The 16,842-nt window shown below is 31.4% G+C and overlaps 1 protein-coding gene across 1 annotated transcript in view; it reads right to left on the bottom strand.

Annotated features, from left to right (window-relative positions):
* The window catches only part of LOC108730407 (uncharacterized), a 32,516-nt gene extending 17,228 nt beyond the window's left edge, over positions 1 to 15,288 (bottom strand). The window contains exons 1-4 of the mRNA XM_018460092.1: positions 14,930 to 15,288; positions 8,885 to 10,046; positions 8,136 to 8,235; positions 7,868 to 8,030 (exon numbers count right to left, since the gene is read on the bottom strand). Coding sequence (XP_018315594.1) covers positions 7,868 to 8,030; positions 8,136 to 8,235; positions 8,885 to 9,122 — 501 coding nt within the window. The 5' untranslated portion in view covers positions 9,123 to 10,046; positions 14,930 to 15,288. The remainder of the gene's footprint in view (positions 1 to 7,867; positions 8,031 to 8,135; positions 8,236 to 8,884; positions 10,047 to 14,929) is intronic.
* Positions 15,289 to 16,842: the final 1,554 nt, after the last annotated feature.

Here is a 16,842-nt window from a genome sequence, read left to right as displayed (position 1 = left end):
AATTTTTTCAGAATTTTTTCAGAATTTGTTAATACCGTATTTTCTCATGATAATAAAAATAAGAAAATGCAGTACTAAAAAGTTGATAAAAAATTCTGAAAAAATTCTTAGAGTTCTATGAGAAGAAAATAAACAATTTTTGTCTCTTATAGTTTTTTTGTAAAATTGATAGTATTTGAGAAAAAAATTATTGAAGATATTCAACCTTTTTTAGTAATTAATATCTTTTGTTAACTATTGCGAAAATTACGAAATGGTAGAGAACTTTTCGATTCAGTTCGGTTCACTCTACCTGCTCACGATGGGTGATTTAATCGGTTAATGACATCCTGTATACAGGGTGTTAGTTAAGTATGTTTGCCATACTCAACAGAGCGATTCTTTGGTTTATTTCAAGTAAAAAAGTCCATATAAACATGGGTCCTAAACGGCTTAGTTTCCGAAATACAGGTGAATGTTCGCAAATGTTTGACGAAACAGTAAATTGCGTTGGAGATATCTTCCTGCATAAATATGCCTTGCTTCACGTGAGTTACCATTCGCACAACCGTAAACAAAGTGACAAAATCAAAGTCAAAGTCACAAAATCAAAAATAGACTTCAGTTCTGATCTTTGAGCGTGTACTTCAATCTTTGAGAAGAAGGCTCGATGGATGTATTATGGCGCAAGGTGGACATTTTCAACAATTCATCTAATTGTTTTATTTCATCAGAAGAATTGAAGCCTGTTTTTTTTTGTTTTTCTATTTTTGACTAATTTTTTACTAGTTCAATCTGTATTTCTTTCAAATAAACAGATTATTACTACACGTTTAAATGTTTTTATTTCGGAAACTAAGTTGTTTAGGACACATGTTTATATAGACTTTTTTACTTGAAATAAAAAGAATCGCTCTGTTGAGTATGGCAACATACTTAACTAACACCCTGTATATATACATATATATATATGTGTGTGTATGTATATATGGCGTAAAATGTAGACGCTACAATGTAGCTAAAGAGTGCGAGAGACTTGCAGAGGCGAATGCAGTAACATACATATATTGAGTGTAGTGAGAGGCGCAGCGATGGTACGAAAGAGCAACGGCTCTAAGGAGAGAGGGGTAGGGCGAGAAAGTGTTATTTAGAGGGGTTGCGGAGGGAGGAGAGGGATGACGTGGAACAAGTCCCGCAGCATACGCATGCAACGCGATGCGTTAGCGGTTAGTGGGGGGCTAGAACAAGCATGGTGGGGGTAGCGCGCTGTTTTTGAAAAAACCGCAAGGCTTTAAGAAGGCGTGCGGTACCCCCCACCACCGAGTACTACGCGGCAACTAGCGGCCGACATAGACAAGCGCCGCGCTTGTTCTATTACCGGAAAATAGTGCGGGTGCGACATTGGGGGCCGATCGTCGTGAAAATTTCTTCGTTTTTACAGTTCAGACAAGTGAGAAGTGCATTCCCTGTCGGAGTTTTTTTTCAGTTTTTCTAGAAATATGCGTGAACCAGAATCTAATTTTAGGATGTGCGAATAATATCTTTTTTTTTTTAACATAGTTCTGTTCTATAATTGAAGATATAAAATATAAAGATGCGAGAACACATATGAAAAATGTAGCTTTTTTGTATTTGTAGCTGAAATACTTGCTCCTGATGTATGTTAGTAAAGTAAAAGATGCATTTATATAGGGAATTAATTCACGTGTATACAAATCGTATTTCTTTTGCATATTACATAAGATACCAAATTTTCAATTCTTTCTCTTTTTATATTTAATTTATTTTATTTAAAACATTTGAAAGATATTAACATTCCAATTTTTCGTCCTCCTGTCGATGATCGTGCAAAGTAATAAATCGTGTATAAAAATACGAAACATTATATTGCTCTTTTATTTCAAAACACAATTAAAAAATGTGATTTTTTTATTACTATGAATGAGTTCAGTATCTATCAATTATAAAAAATGAACTAAATTCCTAAATTCCGCGGATTACGAACTAACTTAATTTTATAAAAATTGTTATAACTCAAAATGGGCAGTTTTTTAAGAGTTGTGTAATGAAAATGACAAAAATATGACATTTGTTTGATCACATTATGTTTGAATACATTCTTTTACCGATATTATTTGATTAGTCAATTAATAATTTTTTATTAAGTTGTTGAAAAATAATTTTCCTCTTTTCTGAGAAACTTAATTTTTTAAGTTGTATCACTTTTAAAGTAAGACGATAAAAAATTTGTGATATGCATATGCATTAACCATGCAATTGATGAGTTTCAATGATAGTGAAAAATGATAAGCAGTGAGCAAAAAATATAAATCCGGTCTGTGATAATATGTAAATGTGAATAAATATCGATATGTATGTATGTATGTGTATGTTCGCCAAGTTTGCAACTAATTTTGATTCCGCAGTAAAATTGCAGCTTGAAGAAATTGAATATACTTCTAAGTAAAACCTTTCTTCTCTAAAATAGTGCAAACTATTCTCTCTTTTCCTCTTTTTAAATAAAGAAAAATAAATTTAGTATAATATGAATGAAATTGGATAAACGTACTTCTTTGTCGCGTATTTTCTGAATATGTGTATTCAGCGAAATTTACTTTTCTACTTTTGCCGGAGGACTGTTTGTCTTGAATTATTTTGAATCGTTCATTTGCTGCGCAGCTTCTGATCGTTCTCAAGTACGTTTAATTCTGTAGGGTCACATATGATCAATGAAAATTGACGCTACTCGGATACTGTCTTTGCTCTGCTTCGATCTTAATTCCCGCGATAAATGTTCTCTTCTAAGAAAAAATAAACTGTTAACCGCGAACCACATTTATGTTTTTGTTCGAATTCAGTTCTTTCACTTCCATAGGTATTTATTCAGATTCTAGCATCAAGGATAATCATTCAAGATGATACGATACGTTATTTGTAACCAGTTGAAGATCATTTTGTATTAATAAGAAAGATATAATTTAATCTATTAATAATGCTTCTCAAAAATTTTTGTAATTGAATTCAAATCTTATGTATGTTTAATTGTGAGTGCCAAAAATATCGCCAAACTGTCGCAAAAGTGAAATAATTCTACATGATATTTCGCCCATCGCTGCGTGCAGCCGCGCTGCGTCAGAAAACTGGAAATGATTGACCGCAATTTTATTAGAAAGTACGCGACGGCGACAACGAATGGCGAAATTAGAGAGGCGGATTACCCGCGGTACTAATGAAACCGAATCGTTCGAAAAGAAACGAATCGCGACGCATGGAAAGCTGGCCCGGTTTAATTGCAGAAGTCAAACATCGTATGCAACTTTCACCGACGTCTGTGTTTATGCATTATATGCCCTTTTGCTCCGCAGACCACGGTCGGAGGGGGCAGTCAAACATTGGTAAAGAAAGACGTATAATATATTTCATTAGTGGGCGATACTTTCTTCGCCATTATTCGACATATACTATGCAACATCACCGTTAACCTTTCGCAACAAAAAATTTCTCTGCTCGATTTGAAACGTTTCAATTTTTGGCTTGATTCTGCTAGAATCTTGTCGTTTATTTTATAATTATTTCAGGTTTTATTTAATAAACAAATGACTACACTTTCGATTACGTTAAATGCAGTATTTGTTTATATCTACTAATAGAATTTATAATTGTTAATAAGAAAAATTAAGGTATCGTTTATAGTGAACATGATAAACATTTATAATTAAAAGGATTAACACTTAACGATATCTTGAAACTTAATTATTTGGAAAGAAGAAACACTAATATAAATTATATTGTACACTATTGTCTTTTTTCATTTCTATTCCTTTTCTTTTTTTCAAAAACTCAATATTGTTTTCACGTTTTTAATCAATGAATAAGAGATTTTTTTTATGTTAAATGTAAAAAAGACGATACTGGCTGAGTTGGTTGTAACGTGTTAGATATTTATATAAAAAAATTATATGCAATATTCTCATATGGCGTACATGTCTCATATGGCATTCTCGTTCAAGTTAACGGCGTACTAAGTGTAGAGCCACTATGGGTTATTGTGACAAAAAAATATAAAGTTGAACTCAAACATTTTGTAACTGTGTAACTATTTAATTAATTTGAAGATTTGTTTCGAAAATGTTATAAAATTTATGTTTTAAATTATATATGCAATTTAATCAGATAATATAATCAATTTTAATTAAATATGAAAAAAATTGTTAACCTATGTGCTTTGTCATAGTTATCCTGTAATATGGGGTTATTTGTGTCTGTATGGGGGGAAATTGTGATATTGAATATAAAGCTATATTACAAATAATCGTAAATCGTAACCAGAATGTTCTATTAAAGAATGATAGAATAAACATTTTATAATGTTCAAAAATATTAATTTTCTTTCAATAAATATTGTTATTTATTTTAGTCGGATACTACTAAGTGAGAAAAGAACTATTTATATTTTCAAATTGCTATATCTGGAAAATAAAAAATCATATCGAAATAAACCAAAATGCATTATAAAAATAAAAGTTGATAGTTCGATGTAGCGTTAATGAAATTAAACAAAAGACAACTAGCTGCCAATATTACAATGTTTTAAAAATCAGCTTAAAATCGTTTTTTATCTCTTTGATACTATTTTTCTCAAAATTGTGACGCGATAGTCAACTTTTACCATCAAATTCATATGCAGCACCCAAAAATACGTTGAAAATAATCATTTACACTCGTGTTGTAAAATGGTGCTTTCAATAGCACCAGTAATCATTGAATTCAATAATAACCCTAATATATATCGAGATAATGGAGTGCATTTTTCTTGATTTTCGCGCGCGCCGACATTTGCATCTGCACACTACGATTGCACCGTAGATTCGACGAAATGAGAGAATAGAACGAAAACAATTTACTGTAAACATGCGTCGGCAGAAACATCGAAAAATTCAGCTAAACACCGTTATCACGATGGCATATGCGCGAAATTAAAATCAGGTCAATCCCACAGTTCTCCGAGCCAAGCAGACGTACGGTATTTTTGGCTGAGTCATACGCACATACGTAAACAATAACGTGTGTGTGATATATATATATATACATACACATACATATATATATATATACACAATACATGTATATGCGTGCGTTATACGTTTGTAACTTATGCACTCCTACACAAAAGCGTTACTGCACGCTTGATCGTAGCGTTATAATACGTAGCTCGAACAATATGCATCACATACGTTGTCAATTGGTAAGGTAAAGTTAATGGATTCCTCTAACCATAAGTAGGCTCAGCAAACGCGAATTTATTAGCCACGTGCAGAACACATGAATATAATCCGTTATAATTCAATTGATTACGAAGGACAATTGCAAATATGACAGAAAGCAGAAGTTAGAACTGGAATTATAAGATTGAAAAAAATGAGAGAGTATTTATGAAACAACTCGATCAAACTTCATAAATCTTCCAGTTATTGTTAACATTTTTAGTTTAAATCAATTTTTTCCTCTCTTGATTGTGGATTTTTATCTTGCAGGATCACAATAAGTTTATTCAAGATTTAATTATATCCGGTATGTAGATTGATAAGCTCCATGAAAATACTCTGCTTGTTCCAATTCAAAAAATCTAAAATAATCATCTATAATGAGAATTCTGTTAAGGTTTAAAATAATGTAACAGGTGATTATAAATCAAGTTTAAAGTCTTTAATAAACAAGAGGATATTTTTAACTATACTAACTATATTAAAATTAAAATTTCCAAAGAGATATTTTAAAGAGAAAAATAACAAATAACTTGATAATAGAATAAGATAGCAGATAATGAATTAATAAATTTAATTCTTTCACCATTAAACTTTTCAAATAATCAAAAAATACGATTCAAGTATTACAAATAGTGAATGAATATTAACACGAAGAAGAGTCAGTTATTTTAATTTTAAATAGATTCAGGACCTTTGCTTATTCGATAATGATATGCGAAATAAGATATTTTGATCTCAAATTTCTTCAGAAAATTTAAATTAATAAAAATTTCAATAAAGTTGTTCACATAATAACTTCTTGTTCCAACATTTTTTTTAGAATTCTAACTCAATTAATACGCGGAGTATATAAAATATAGCGAAATCTCGGTCGATTGAAATTATAATATATCGAGCATTAGACAGATTATGCAAGAATTCAATATAAACGAGCGTGTACACATTATGATATTTTTACGAGGAGTTTTTAACCGGAAGAAATTCGCCAACGAAAGGGTCAAGCGAGACGAATGGGCGCAAAAGTGCGGCGATGCATCGCTATTAAATGCAAAGCATTATAACGGTACGTTCGCAGCCATAGATTTTGGCTCCTCGGTTGCTATAATGTCTGCTCTGCACGTGCGATCAGACCCCGGTAGAGAGCTGTACGATTCGGCTCGTGCAACAACCATGACAATTGTACGTACAGTATATAACCGTGTAGAACATCCTTAGGTTCCCGTTGTGCAATCTGGGACACAAGTTCCGTAAATGTTTGCCGTATATCCTATTACGGCACGGCATCAAGATTTAAACCAAGGCCGATGGTATTTGCGTGGTTATCGTGTTATGTAAGCTAATCGAGCATGCATACGAGGATCAAACGGGCTAGTATCGATTCCATTAAAGTTCATAACGTATTCACGTCGAGCTAGTTTTTTCCTATAGCATATTTCCTCTTAAGCTACTCGTGCTTTTCTTTTTGCGATTTACAAAAAATCTTACCCCAATTAGCAAGGAAATCTTGCGCATGGTTTTATTATTCTAACAATAAGTAAAGTTTTCTTTATTATCACGTAGTTCACATTTTTGATACAATTACTTCGTAATTTCATGGTTGAAGGAGAATTGATATTTGACGTCCTATTAAATTCTACACTGACAATATAGAAAAATGTAAATGATGAAAAAAATGATTTTGATTACCATAATTTAATTATAATATTTTTGCCGAGATTATATTTTTCGCAATAAATTATTACAATTTTTAGACTTCATCAACAAAGTTACAATGTGACAATTAATATTCTTATTGAAAATTTTTATACTTATTAACATTAACAAATTATTAATTTATTTGTATAATTTAATAAATGATATTACTATTGTGGTTCTGCTCATAAATGCGTTTTAAGTCTGAAAAAATATTTTAATGTGCGAATCAGAATGTATATAAATTCATTAAATTCATACAAGAAATATGTACTTAAGACACAAATATGTACTTTAAGTATTAAAATCTGCTCTGACTTAATATTTAAGGATTCTTCTTATTCAAAATTTGATTTATTTATATCGATTTAACAGTCGCTTCATATGGTTTAATTATAATATATAGTCATTTTCGATCCCAAATAGATATATTTTGGAGGAACTATTAATATAATTATTATTATACTATAGTTATTATAGCAGCATAATAACTGTTGAAATAGAACTCTTCACGGAAAAAAAATTAATTGAGTGGTACAGCAAACCTATAACTTACTGCGCGAATTCAATATCTGTAACTAAGAAGATTTGATGGTTTAACAAATCGCTAATGTTATTCAGCTGTCAATTTTGTTACTTTAACATAGAAAATTGACTGTCTGTATATTACGACTGTAGATTTATTGAATCAGTGAAGTTTTCAGCTGTTTTTCTTCCGAACATAATTATTTTACCATATACACACACAATTACTATACCAAATATTTTTCTCTCAGTACGTCGCGTGTGACTTTCGACCATAAGACTGAAAGACCGACTTGATAATTTCGTTGGTAGTAATATGTTCTATTCGTACATACAAGGTCTTTCTCACGTTAATACGATTTTTTGTGTGCGTTTGCAAGGTTGTTAAAAAATCATTAACTTACGTCTTGTGCGGAGAGAACTCTTGTAGCAGCTTCTACGGGAACATTTCCGGAATGCGGATGATGTTGATGTGATTCGACTGCATTACCGCGATTGCAGACGTTCTTATACCAAGGTAAACCATTCTCGCTGTCTCCGTCATTCCGATATTTTCGCCACACGTGCCTGATACACATATTAGAAAAATTTATTGCTAGCTGTAAAAGAAAAATACAACCGGCCGGTACTGCGGATGGCATATTCCTTTCGCAATAAGCAAAATTTACATACCTGACGCCGAAGGCGATTCCCAAGGCGATGATCAGCGGTAATAATGTCGATATGCATGCAAGCAAAACGGTTTGTATGTCTGAAAAGTTGGCAAGGATACCTGAAATATAATAATCATAAAATTCTTGAAGCGAAAGTACGATAATAACTTGAATCTTTTACTAGTTGATCCCTTTATATGATTATTCTATCAAAGCTTACACTATCGCTTAAAAGTATTTATCCACTCTTTCTTAATTAAATGAAGAAGAGTGATTTTCCATTTTGTTTTCTTCTCTTCTAGATGTTAGACTTAATTAATAATGTTTAATAGCTAAAAAGTTTAAATTCTACATATAGTAAAAACATAAAGTAGCATTAGAATGAAATTCAGGTGTATAAAAAAGATACATACAAAAATTGAGGCGGATAAATACTTTTTGAGTGGTAGTGTATATGAGCACAATATATGATTAAACATGTTCCCAGCTACTTTTCATTGAATTTTCGTCGTGATAAGATTGATTGAAAATTTATTTGAAAACAAATATTCTCCTAAACTTTCCCCACAACTCCACTAAATAATATTTTTTAAGTGATTTTAAAAAGCGGCCAATTTCGAAAAGCAGTCGAGATACGTTCAATATTTTAAACACCTTTCAAACGCATAATTAATTAAAATTCGGATTTGGATAAAGAAGCGACCTACCCACCTCGCTCTCCTTATCGAGAGCTTTATAGCTTTCTTCGTGATACACTGTGCTACTTACTGTGCTCGAGCTCGTCTTGCTCGATGAGATACTCCGTCGCGTTGTAGACGCGATGGTGTGGTTTGATGGTAGTGACGATCGCAGGATCGCCCATCATAGCTGCGGACGGATTAGTCGTCTCGGCGTTAAACGCGGCAGCGACCACGTTAGAAGGAAGGAATGTCACCGACGTGAAATTCAGTTTTCCTGCCGTTGTTTTGTCGTACGTTGTACGATTGTATGCCATCGTTTCTGCCATCCCGCCCGTACTCGACGATGCATTACCAAGAGATTTAGCGGTTCCACGTCGATCGAGAAGATAAAACGCAAGGATGAAACTAACCGGGAAGTTTACGTTATGCGAGCATTTGATCTTTCTACAATCATTTTGTAGCTTACTTTTTGTCTTTCTTTTACATTTTACTATCACTACTCCAATTCTAAGTCAATCTATCGCATTTAATTTGATCTCTCTTTCTCGTTTTGATGGTGATAACAGTCGCAAAAGATATACAAAAGTTGCTTGCTGATAAATCAATGTAACAGAACCGTATAGAACATTTTCACATACGTATATGTATATGTATATGTACGTACATATATATATACAATTGCCCACGCATATTATTTCATCTGTGATGAGCTTTTACAATGGATCAGACTACTAATGCTTATGTATGAGATCGTCGTTCTCTCGCTTTCGCCTTAAATGGTAGTCATATCAAATGTCACGTTGAAAACATGATGATAAAGAGACAAATACGTTATGCGTGTGTATTTTTTTAATGTTGTAACACGTACTTTTTTATTATAAGTGTCTTTAAATGTTTGCATTTTATATTCTTTGTGTATTTTCTCTTCTAGAAAAACATTTTCATAAACTTGAGCGTTTTGCTCTCTGCAAACTGTTAGATATTTTAGTTATCTATCTCTGTCTTTATCTGACTTTTTCCTTACATTGTCAAATATATTTTCTGTCGCTTATCTTGCTTCAACTGCTAAATAATATATTGAAAAAATAGAGGCTTACAAATCACATTGGACAAAATTACGGAATAACATCTTCATCTGCTTCATTTACTCGATTCTCTTTTTTTCGTCCTTATCGTTTGCCTTTTCATTATTCGCATAGCCATCTATCGTACAATTTATTCTTTCTCTGGCTGCAGATCTGGATACGTTACTGCAACAAATTTTTTATCTAATTAATTAAAAATACACAAAAATTTTCTCTTAAAATTTATCCTAAAAATCATGATAAATTTATTCTGAAAAAACGTAAAGTTATTGTCTTATATTTTCTACACTAATTGGTCGATTCATTTACTGTTCACATTTTATACTGCCTTATGTTTTTCTACGTGTTTCTGGCTTAATACTTTATAGCCTTTAAATAAAATTGTCTAACATGTAAAAACGTAAATTAATTTTTCTTTGTTGCTCCTAATAGTATCAAAATGTTGTAACAATTTAATAATATCTGAAAGGTAATTGAAAAGTTATTTTTTGAGTAACTGTAACTGTTATCTTTTAGAGTCGGTAATTTCTAACCATAATAAGTTAATTTTTTAAACAAAAAAAGTATAACTGTAACTAGTTACACAGTTGGAAAAAATGTATTGAATTTAATATAAATCGCATGTCCCAAACGGTCTACTAAAATCTTTGAGTTAATTTTACACAAGATGAATATGTTAGAAGATAACACAAATATTATGTAAAAGAATAAATACAAAAAAAGATAACATCGACACAGTTTGTAAACATGTTGGGAACATATTTTTTTTCAGAAAATTAATATTCATGATATGTTAAATTACCACCTATTTCATTCATTTGTCTTAGAATTTACGTTTTAAGGGTCCTGGCACACAAAAAACTTAAGGCAGTAAGACGTAAGCAGAAAGGAAATCAACATATTGAATTCGCTACTGCTTATGTTATGTCCTTACGGACTCTACTGTGATTGGTCAATTCGCTTACTGCTTACGTCTTACTGCTTAAGTTTTTTTGTGTGCTATGGCCCTAAAACACATTATTTTTATGTTACTTGGTCACTTACTCGTAAATTGTGTCATTTTGATACTAAGAAACATTGAATATCAATTTCACAAAAAATCTAATAACGTAATCACATTATGTTAAATTAACACTCGAATTTGTTAAAAAATTCAACACAAACTGTTAACAAAAACGTGAGTGGACCGTTTCCAACACAAATACATACATTTTTTTACTGTGTACTTTTACAAAGTAACTTTCCCAACCTTGGCAAAATTTTAATAATTTTAAAATATGTTAAATAGTTTGTGATTCTTTTCTCTGTTTTAAATGGAATAAATGTGTGTTAAATAGTGATAAGCAGGTAAAACATCGTGTATAAATTTTACAATACAACATGATATTTTTAATCGTTCATGATAATTTTACCATGCAGCATGATAATTAATTGGCTATGTCCGATGACGTTTTTATTTTCACTAACACCACTAAAGTCGCTTATCCGTGAACAATATGCGGGACCACTGATAGATGGACGTAATGAGTTCAATTTTTCTCGTAAGTAAAAACCACCCAGAATAGTGTAAAAAACGCAGCATTACAAGATTATTTATACCAATTTTAAAATTGAGTTAGAAGATGAAAGTAAATGAGAGATGTACTTTGACAATATAGTTTTTGATTTCGATCAAGAATTTTGGATAAGACGAAAAATTTTTTCGTGTATAATCTGAAAATTATTATAATATTTGTGCTTCTATTTAATTTTTTTAACGTAAAACGATATGATTCCTTTGTCTTGTCCTGAAGATTATACAATCAATAAATAAATTACACTTTAAGAGTCGATGGTTCAAATTAAATTTCAAACTAACAGAACGTTTAATTAACGTTTGAGTCAACTCTTTAATGGAACTTTAGCTCAAAGTTTAATCATCGAGCTATCTAACATTTTGGCAACTACAAAGTTAAGATTTAATCATCTCTCACTAGAGAGACGTTTGCTCGACGCCAGGCCGAGCACGAGTAATCTAAAGAGGTCATCATCGAATTTTATGGGAAATTCGAAGCATCTTGTATTGGGAAGATAGGCGCTTTAAGATTTCTTAGTACTGTAAGCGCTTTATGTAGGCTGTAAACCCGCGATTATGCCAGTCGATACATACGCAAACGACACATCATGAAAACCATCCAGGTGACGGGGCCGCCGGCGCCGTCGTCAAGCGATGGATATTCGATGTACTCGATACGCTATGTAGCGCGCATAATGCTGTTGCGTGCTGCGATATACGTATGCACATTGTGGCCTGTTTGACGGACTTTGCCTCGGTCTCGTAAAGTGCATCGTAGTAGCGTGCCGACATTCTATGCAACGAGGACAAGATACGCGGAGATAAAGTTCAATCTGGCGTTAAGTGTATCTTCTGCACCGCGGTTTGCGACATTGCGGATTATCCTATTCGAGATTGCGGCGACAAATCGAAGAAATTTGGTCCCGTGCAACTCGTAATGCCTAGAACTCGATAATTGCAAATTATCATATAAATTTCTGCGCTATTCCATTCCATCGGTTCACGATGTAAATTGCTATATATGACTATTTAACTATAAAAATATAGCATGTAAATAATTTTTTTTTTTATTGATAAGATACCTAATTTTAATATTGCCAAATTTTTAACGGAATATTTTATACTTTATACATGGTTACTTAATTCAAATATTAATATTGCCAAATTTTTAACAAAATATATATATTTTACGGTAAAAAAAAAATGCTTATGTCATGCTTCTATATTTAAATATTTTCATGATTTTAACAAAATGATTTTAACAAATTAAATTGTGAAGTCACATTGATATATAAAACTATTATTGTATGAAAATGTTATTAAAAAATACTATAGGAAAATTAAAAAATTTCGTTATAAGAAAATGCATAAATTTTGTTAGGGATATATGTGCGTATTCTAGTATAATATTCTTAAACGCTATATAGAGTTGTTTCGCTGCTTATCCGGTATTGTTCGATATTTTACAGTACAAGTCTATTGCTTTCGAAAATTTCGGTAAAAAAGAAATTGTCGAGAAACCTAGATGCCGCAATAATTACGTAAGTTTTCCAGAATTCTATTTCGCGACAGATTGTATCCTAGAGATGGGAGGAATAGTGCCGGTGCGGACAAGTAGTCCGGATCATAAATTAACTTCTTCTTCCGCGGATGATGCCATCTTCTGGCGCAGTGGTTGCTCATACATTTCGCCTGCATCAGTGCAATGTCCGATGAAAAAGGGAGAATGGGAGAGGGAGATGGAGGAGAAGGAAGAGCAGGAAGAGAAGGAGGAGTAGGCTGCAAGATCCAGGACCACAGTTTGGGTGAAGTCGTTCAATGCGTTGTGGTAAAACTCTCTTCTAGGTTCTTTTGTTTTTAATTCTCAACCGACTATGAGGCATCCGCAATAGGCAATCGTGTCATTAAAATATTTATTTTAAAATCTATAAAAATTAGATACTTGATACAATTATCTTGATTAGTTGAAAACTGATTGATTTTACGCTCCCATATACATTTTTCACTCGTTATCCATATATTATTATGTAATTTACATTGCAACTGAACTAGACGTTACAATTTTTATGTTGGTGGCAAGTATAACAATGGAAGAATGTAAAATAAAAAGTGAAAAAACCAAGGCTTTTATTTATTACTCTTTTCTCCTATTTTTTCTCTCTCTATTTCTCTCTTTTTCTCTTTCTATGCAAATGTGCCTAAATCATATTTTAATTGCAAAATTACATATACAGATTATGTTATAAAATTATATTATTCTATTTTCGTATAATTTTAATATTCTCTTTATCCTTTTAAAATCTTAAACTATATATATATTCCTTGCTTTTTTAATTTAGAATTCAAATCATATAAAATTTCTATATTTCTTATAATTTACTAAGTCAATTATATAATTTTCTATACTATACTCATTACTATAAAGCCAATTTTTCAAAATAGAAATTTATATAAAATACAAATATATTTCTTTTTATATATTATACATAAATTATCGTTTTCTAGAAAATTGATAAACATACAAATACTTTGTGTTACATATATGTTTTCGTCTTGTATTTTAGTTCTGCCTTTCTTCAAAAATACATAAAATTAGTAATGTAAAATAAAGCGCTTTATTTTAATAACAACAAAATTACATCATTTTGATTTTTGAGAAAATCTGTTCAATAATTATCAGAAATTTATTTTTATCTGTTGTGTTGTATATTCTCTTTTTTAGAATATACTATTTTTTAAAACAATTTTCTTTTATCTTTTAATGTTTTAATCCGTGCGATCATATGATTTAAACTTAATATAAAATATAGTTTAGAAAATAAAATTTTTTTCAGATTTGCGTTTCAGAATCGGTTTTCATGTTCTTTTTATTTATATGTTTTGACATCTATCACAATACTTATAATGCTATATCATATAAGTACATATATGTATATTAAATTGTGCACCCGTCTTACAATTTAAGTAGATTTATAATAATACAATTTAAAAAATAGATTTTAATGAAATTTTAATTAGAAAGTAGTTTTAATGCTTTTCCCAAATCATACACACATTTTTACATCTATCAAGTATGTAACTGAAACAAAATCACATGTAAATTCATGCAAAATGCGATGCAACAAAATATATTTACATTAATTGACCGCCATGAACTTTTACATAGAACTGCTACTTAATGATGATTACATAAGCCAGGACTCCCGTACAAACGTCATAATCAGAAAACTTTTTAAGTTTATTCACTGCATTGTTCCCGTGTGTGACCTTAGAAAATAAGGAGCCTTTGAATTTATATCTATTGAACGGTACGCGCCGTGCGGTTCCATTTTTTTTTATGTAATACCCAGTGACCTTTAAAAGGATGTTGGGAATGAGGATATGTGGGAACCGGCTACAATTCCAGAATCTACTTCCCCTTAGTCGAAACGTTAATATTCGATTATCGCACAGATATGTTGGTCGATGAGGATTCACTTATGCGGCTACATACCAATTACAGTTTCCATTTTCCGACATAGAGCGATGCATTTGGATCATATACGATTCGGAGACAGAGCGAGAAACAAGCGAATTCGTCAGGAACTGAGATCCGAGACCACGATAATGATAGTACCAGACGTCCCAGTGTACCCGGGGACAACGAGACACGGGAAACAGCACACACACCTACGATCGAGCCGCGGTAGACACGGGTCGCGAAAGGGAGGCTGTGAAACTGCGAGATGAAAGCGGAGCGCAACCCCGATGCGCGCGCGCAGCATCCCCGGAAGCAGCCCGGCTAGATCGAGGGGTAGCCCTCGGGACCGCTTATTCAGTCAAAATCGAGATATCCATATCCGTGTTCTTGTTTCCTCGACCCTTATTTCAAGTGCTCTATACAAAATTTAAGATCAAAATTGTTTGTTAAATAAAATTCTTGAAACTTTTCTTCTCTTATATACTTTAAAGATTGAATTTAATCTTCCGTTTTCTTTAAGAACAAAATCTATAGTTTATATTTTTTAATTATTACTATTTAAAATAATTAATAATGATAATTAGTATTAAATTAATATTAATATTATTTAAAATAATGTCATAAAACATTATTATTTTTAATTGTATAAAGTATTTTAGTGTACACACACACACACACACACACACACACACACACAAAACTAGGGTGATCCACTTAAATCGAACATCTCGAATATTTCACTTATTTTTGATACGAAAAAATGTTTCAAATGAAAATGGAACGATTTCGAGGAGAACGTATTTTGATCACGTTGTTTTTTTTCTGGGTGGAGGCACCAAAAAGATATAAAAGTCATCTTCACTTTTTAAAATAAAATTACATGATTTGTTTTACATAATATGATTCCTCTAATTATTCTACATATAAAAGTATTAATGTATTAATATAAAAAACCAATAGTTTACGAGATATTTAATATTTCATGTCAATATATGCCAGAATAAAATATAAAAAATTTGCGTTTTTAAAGCAGAGAAGTATCTGTACACAGAATTTACACATGTGATCACAACGCATGCTCATATCGATAAATTTAAGGTGCGTTCCGTTTCACGTATGATACATCATTTTATTTTTCTTCAATATTCAATAGACAACAAGGATAAAATGATATATCATGCGCATCATGCGGAACGTACCTTTAGACAGTATAATAGATATCTTAATCTTTAAAGTATCTCGAACTTTACCGCCGCATTTTTCTGTCAAATTCTTTTATTTCGAGTGAATACGCGTCGAATAAATATATTTTTATTAAGATTTGAGGTGAGGAAGCGATTCAAAATAATTACCCATACCAGAGAGACTCTGCCCATACTGATTTATCCAATATACATATAATCTATTCTCGTTTGCTGGAAAAAGTCTTTAAAGTAATCTTTAAAACGTTTTAAAGCATCTTTTAAACGTCTTGAAGACGTCTTATGTCCACATTTTAAACGTATAATCCCTATAAGCGCAAAATGTTCCTAGAATGTTATATGAATATTATTAAAAAAAATTTAAAATAATGTTATAATATTTCGAGAATACCATAAATATTTTTTTAATATTATGGTGTATTCTGTAGAGATTATATGTCCACTTATATAATACCCTAGGTATTACATCTTAATATTCCTGAAATATTATTAAAATACTTATAAATATTAATTATTTATAATTTTGTACAATTTGAATTTACAGTCCAGTACGAAAAGTTCTTATCAATCTATGCTGTATCTTGTGCTAAAAAAACATTTCGACGTGATTTTAAGAACGTATCCAGTTCTACAACTGGGCGCCAAAATTATTTTCAGTTTTTAAACGTATACTTATACTGAACAGATGTAATAGTTTTACAAATTAAAGAAAATGTGTGTGTGTGTGTGTGTGTGTGTGTGTGT

Source organism: Mycetomoellerius zeteki, unplaced genomic scaffold (assembly GCF_001594055.1).
Source record: "Mycetomoellerius zeteki isolate Tzet28-1 unplaced genomic scaffold, Tzet1.0 scaffold91, whole genome shotgun sequence".
Taxonomy (NCBI): Eukaryota; Metazoa; Arthropoda; class Insecta; order Hymenoptera; family Formicidae; genus Mycetomoellerius; species Mycetomoellerius zeteki.
Note: the sequence above shows the minus strand (reverse complement) of the source record. Positions and strands in the feature narration are given on the sequence as shown.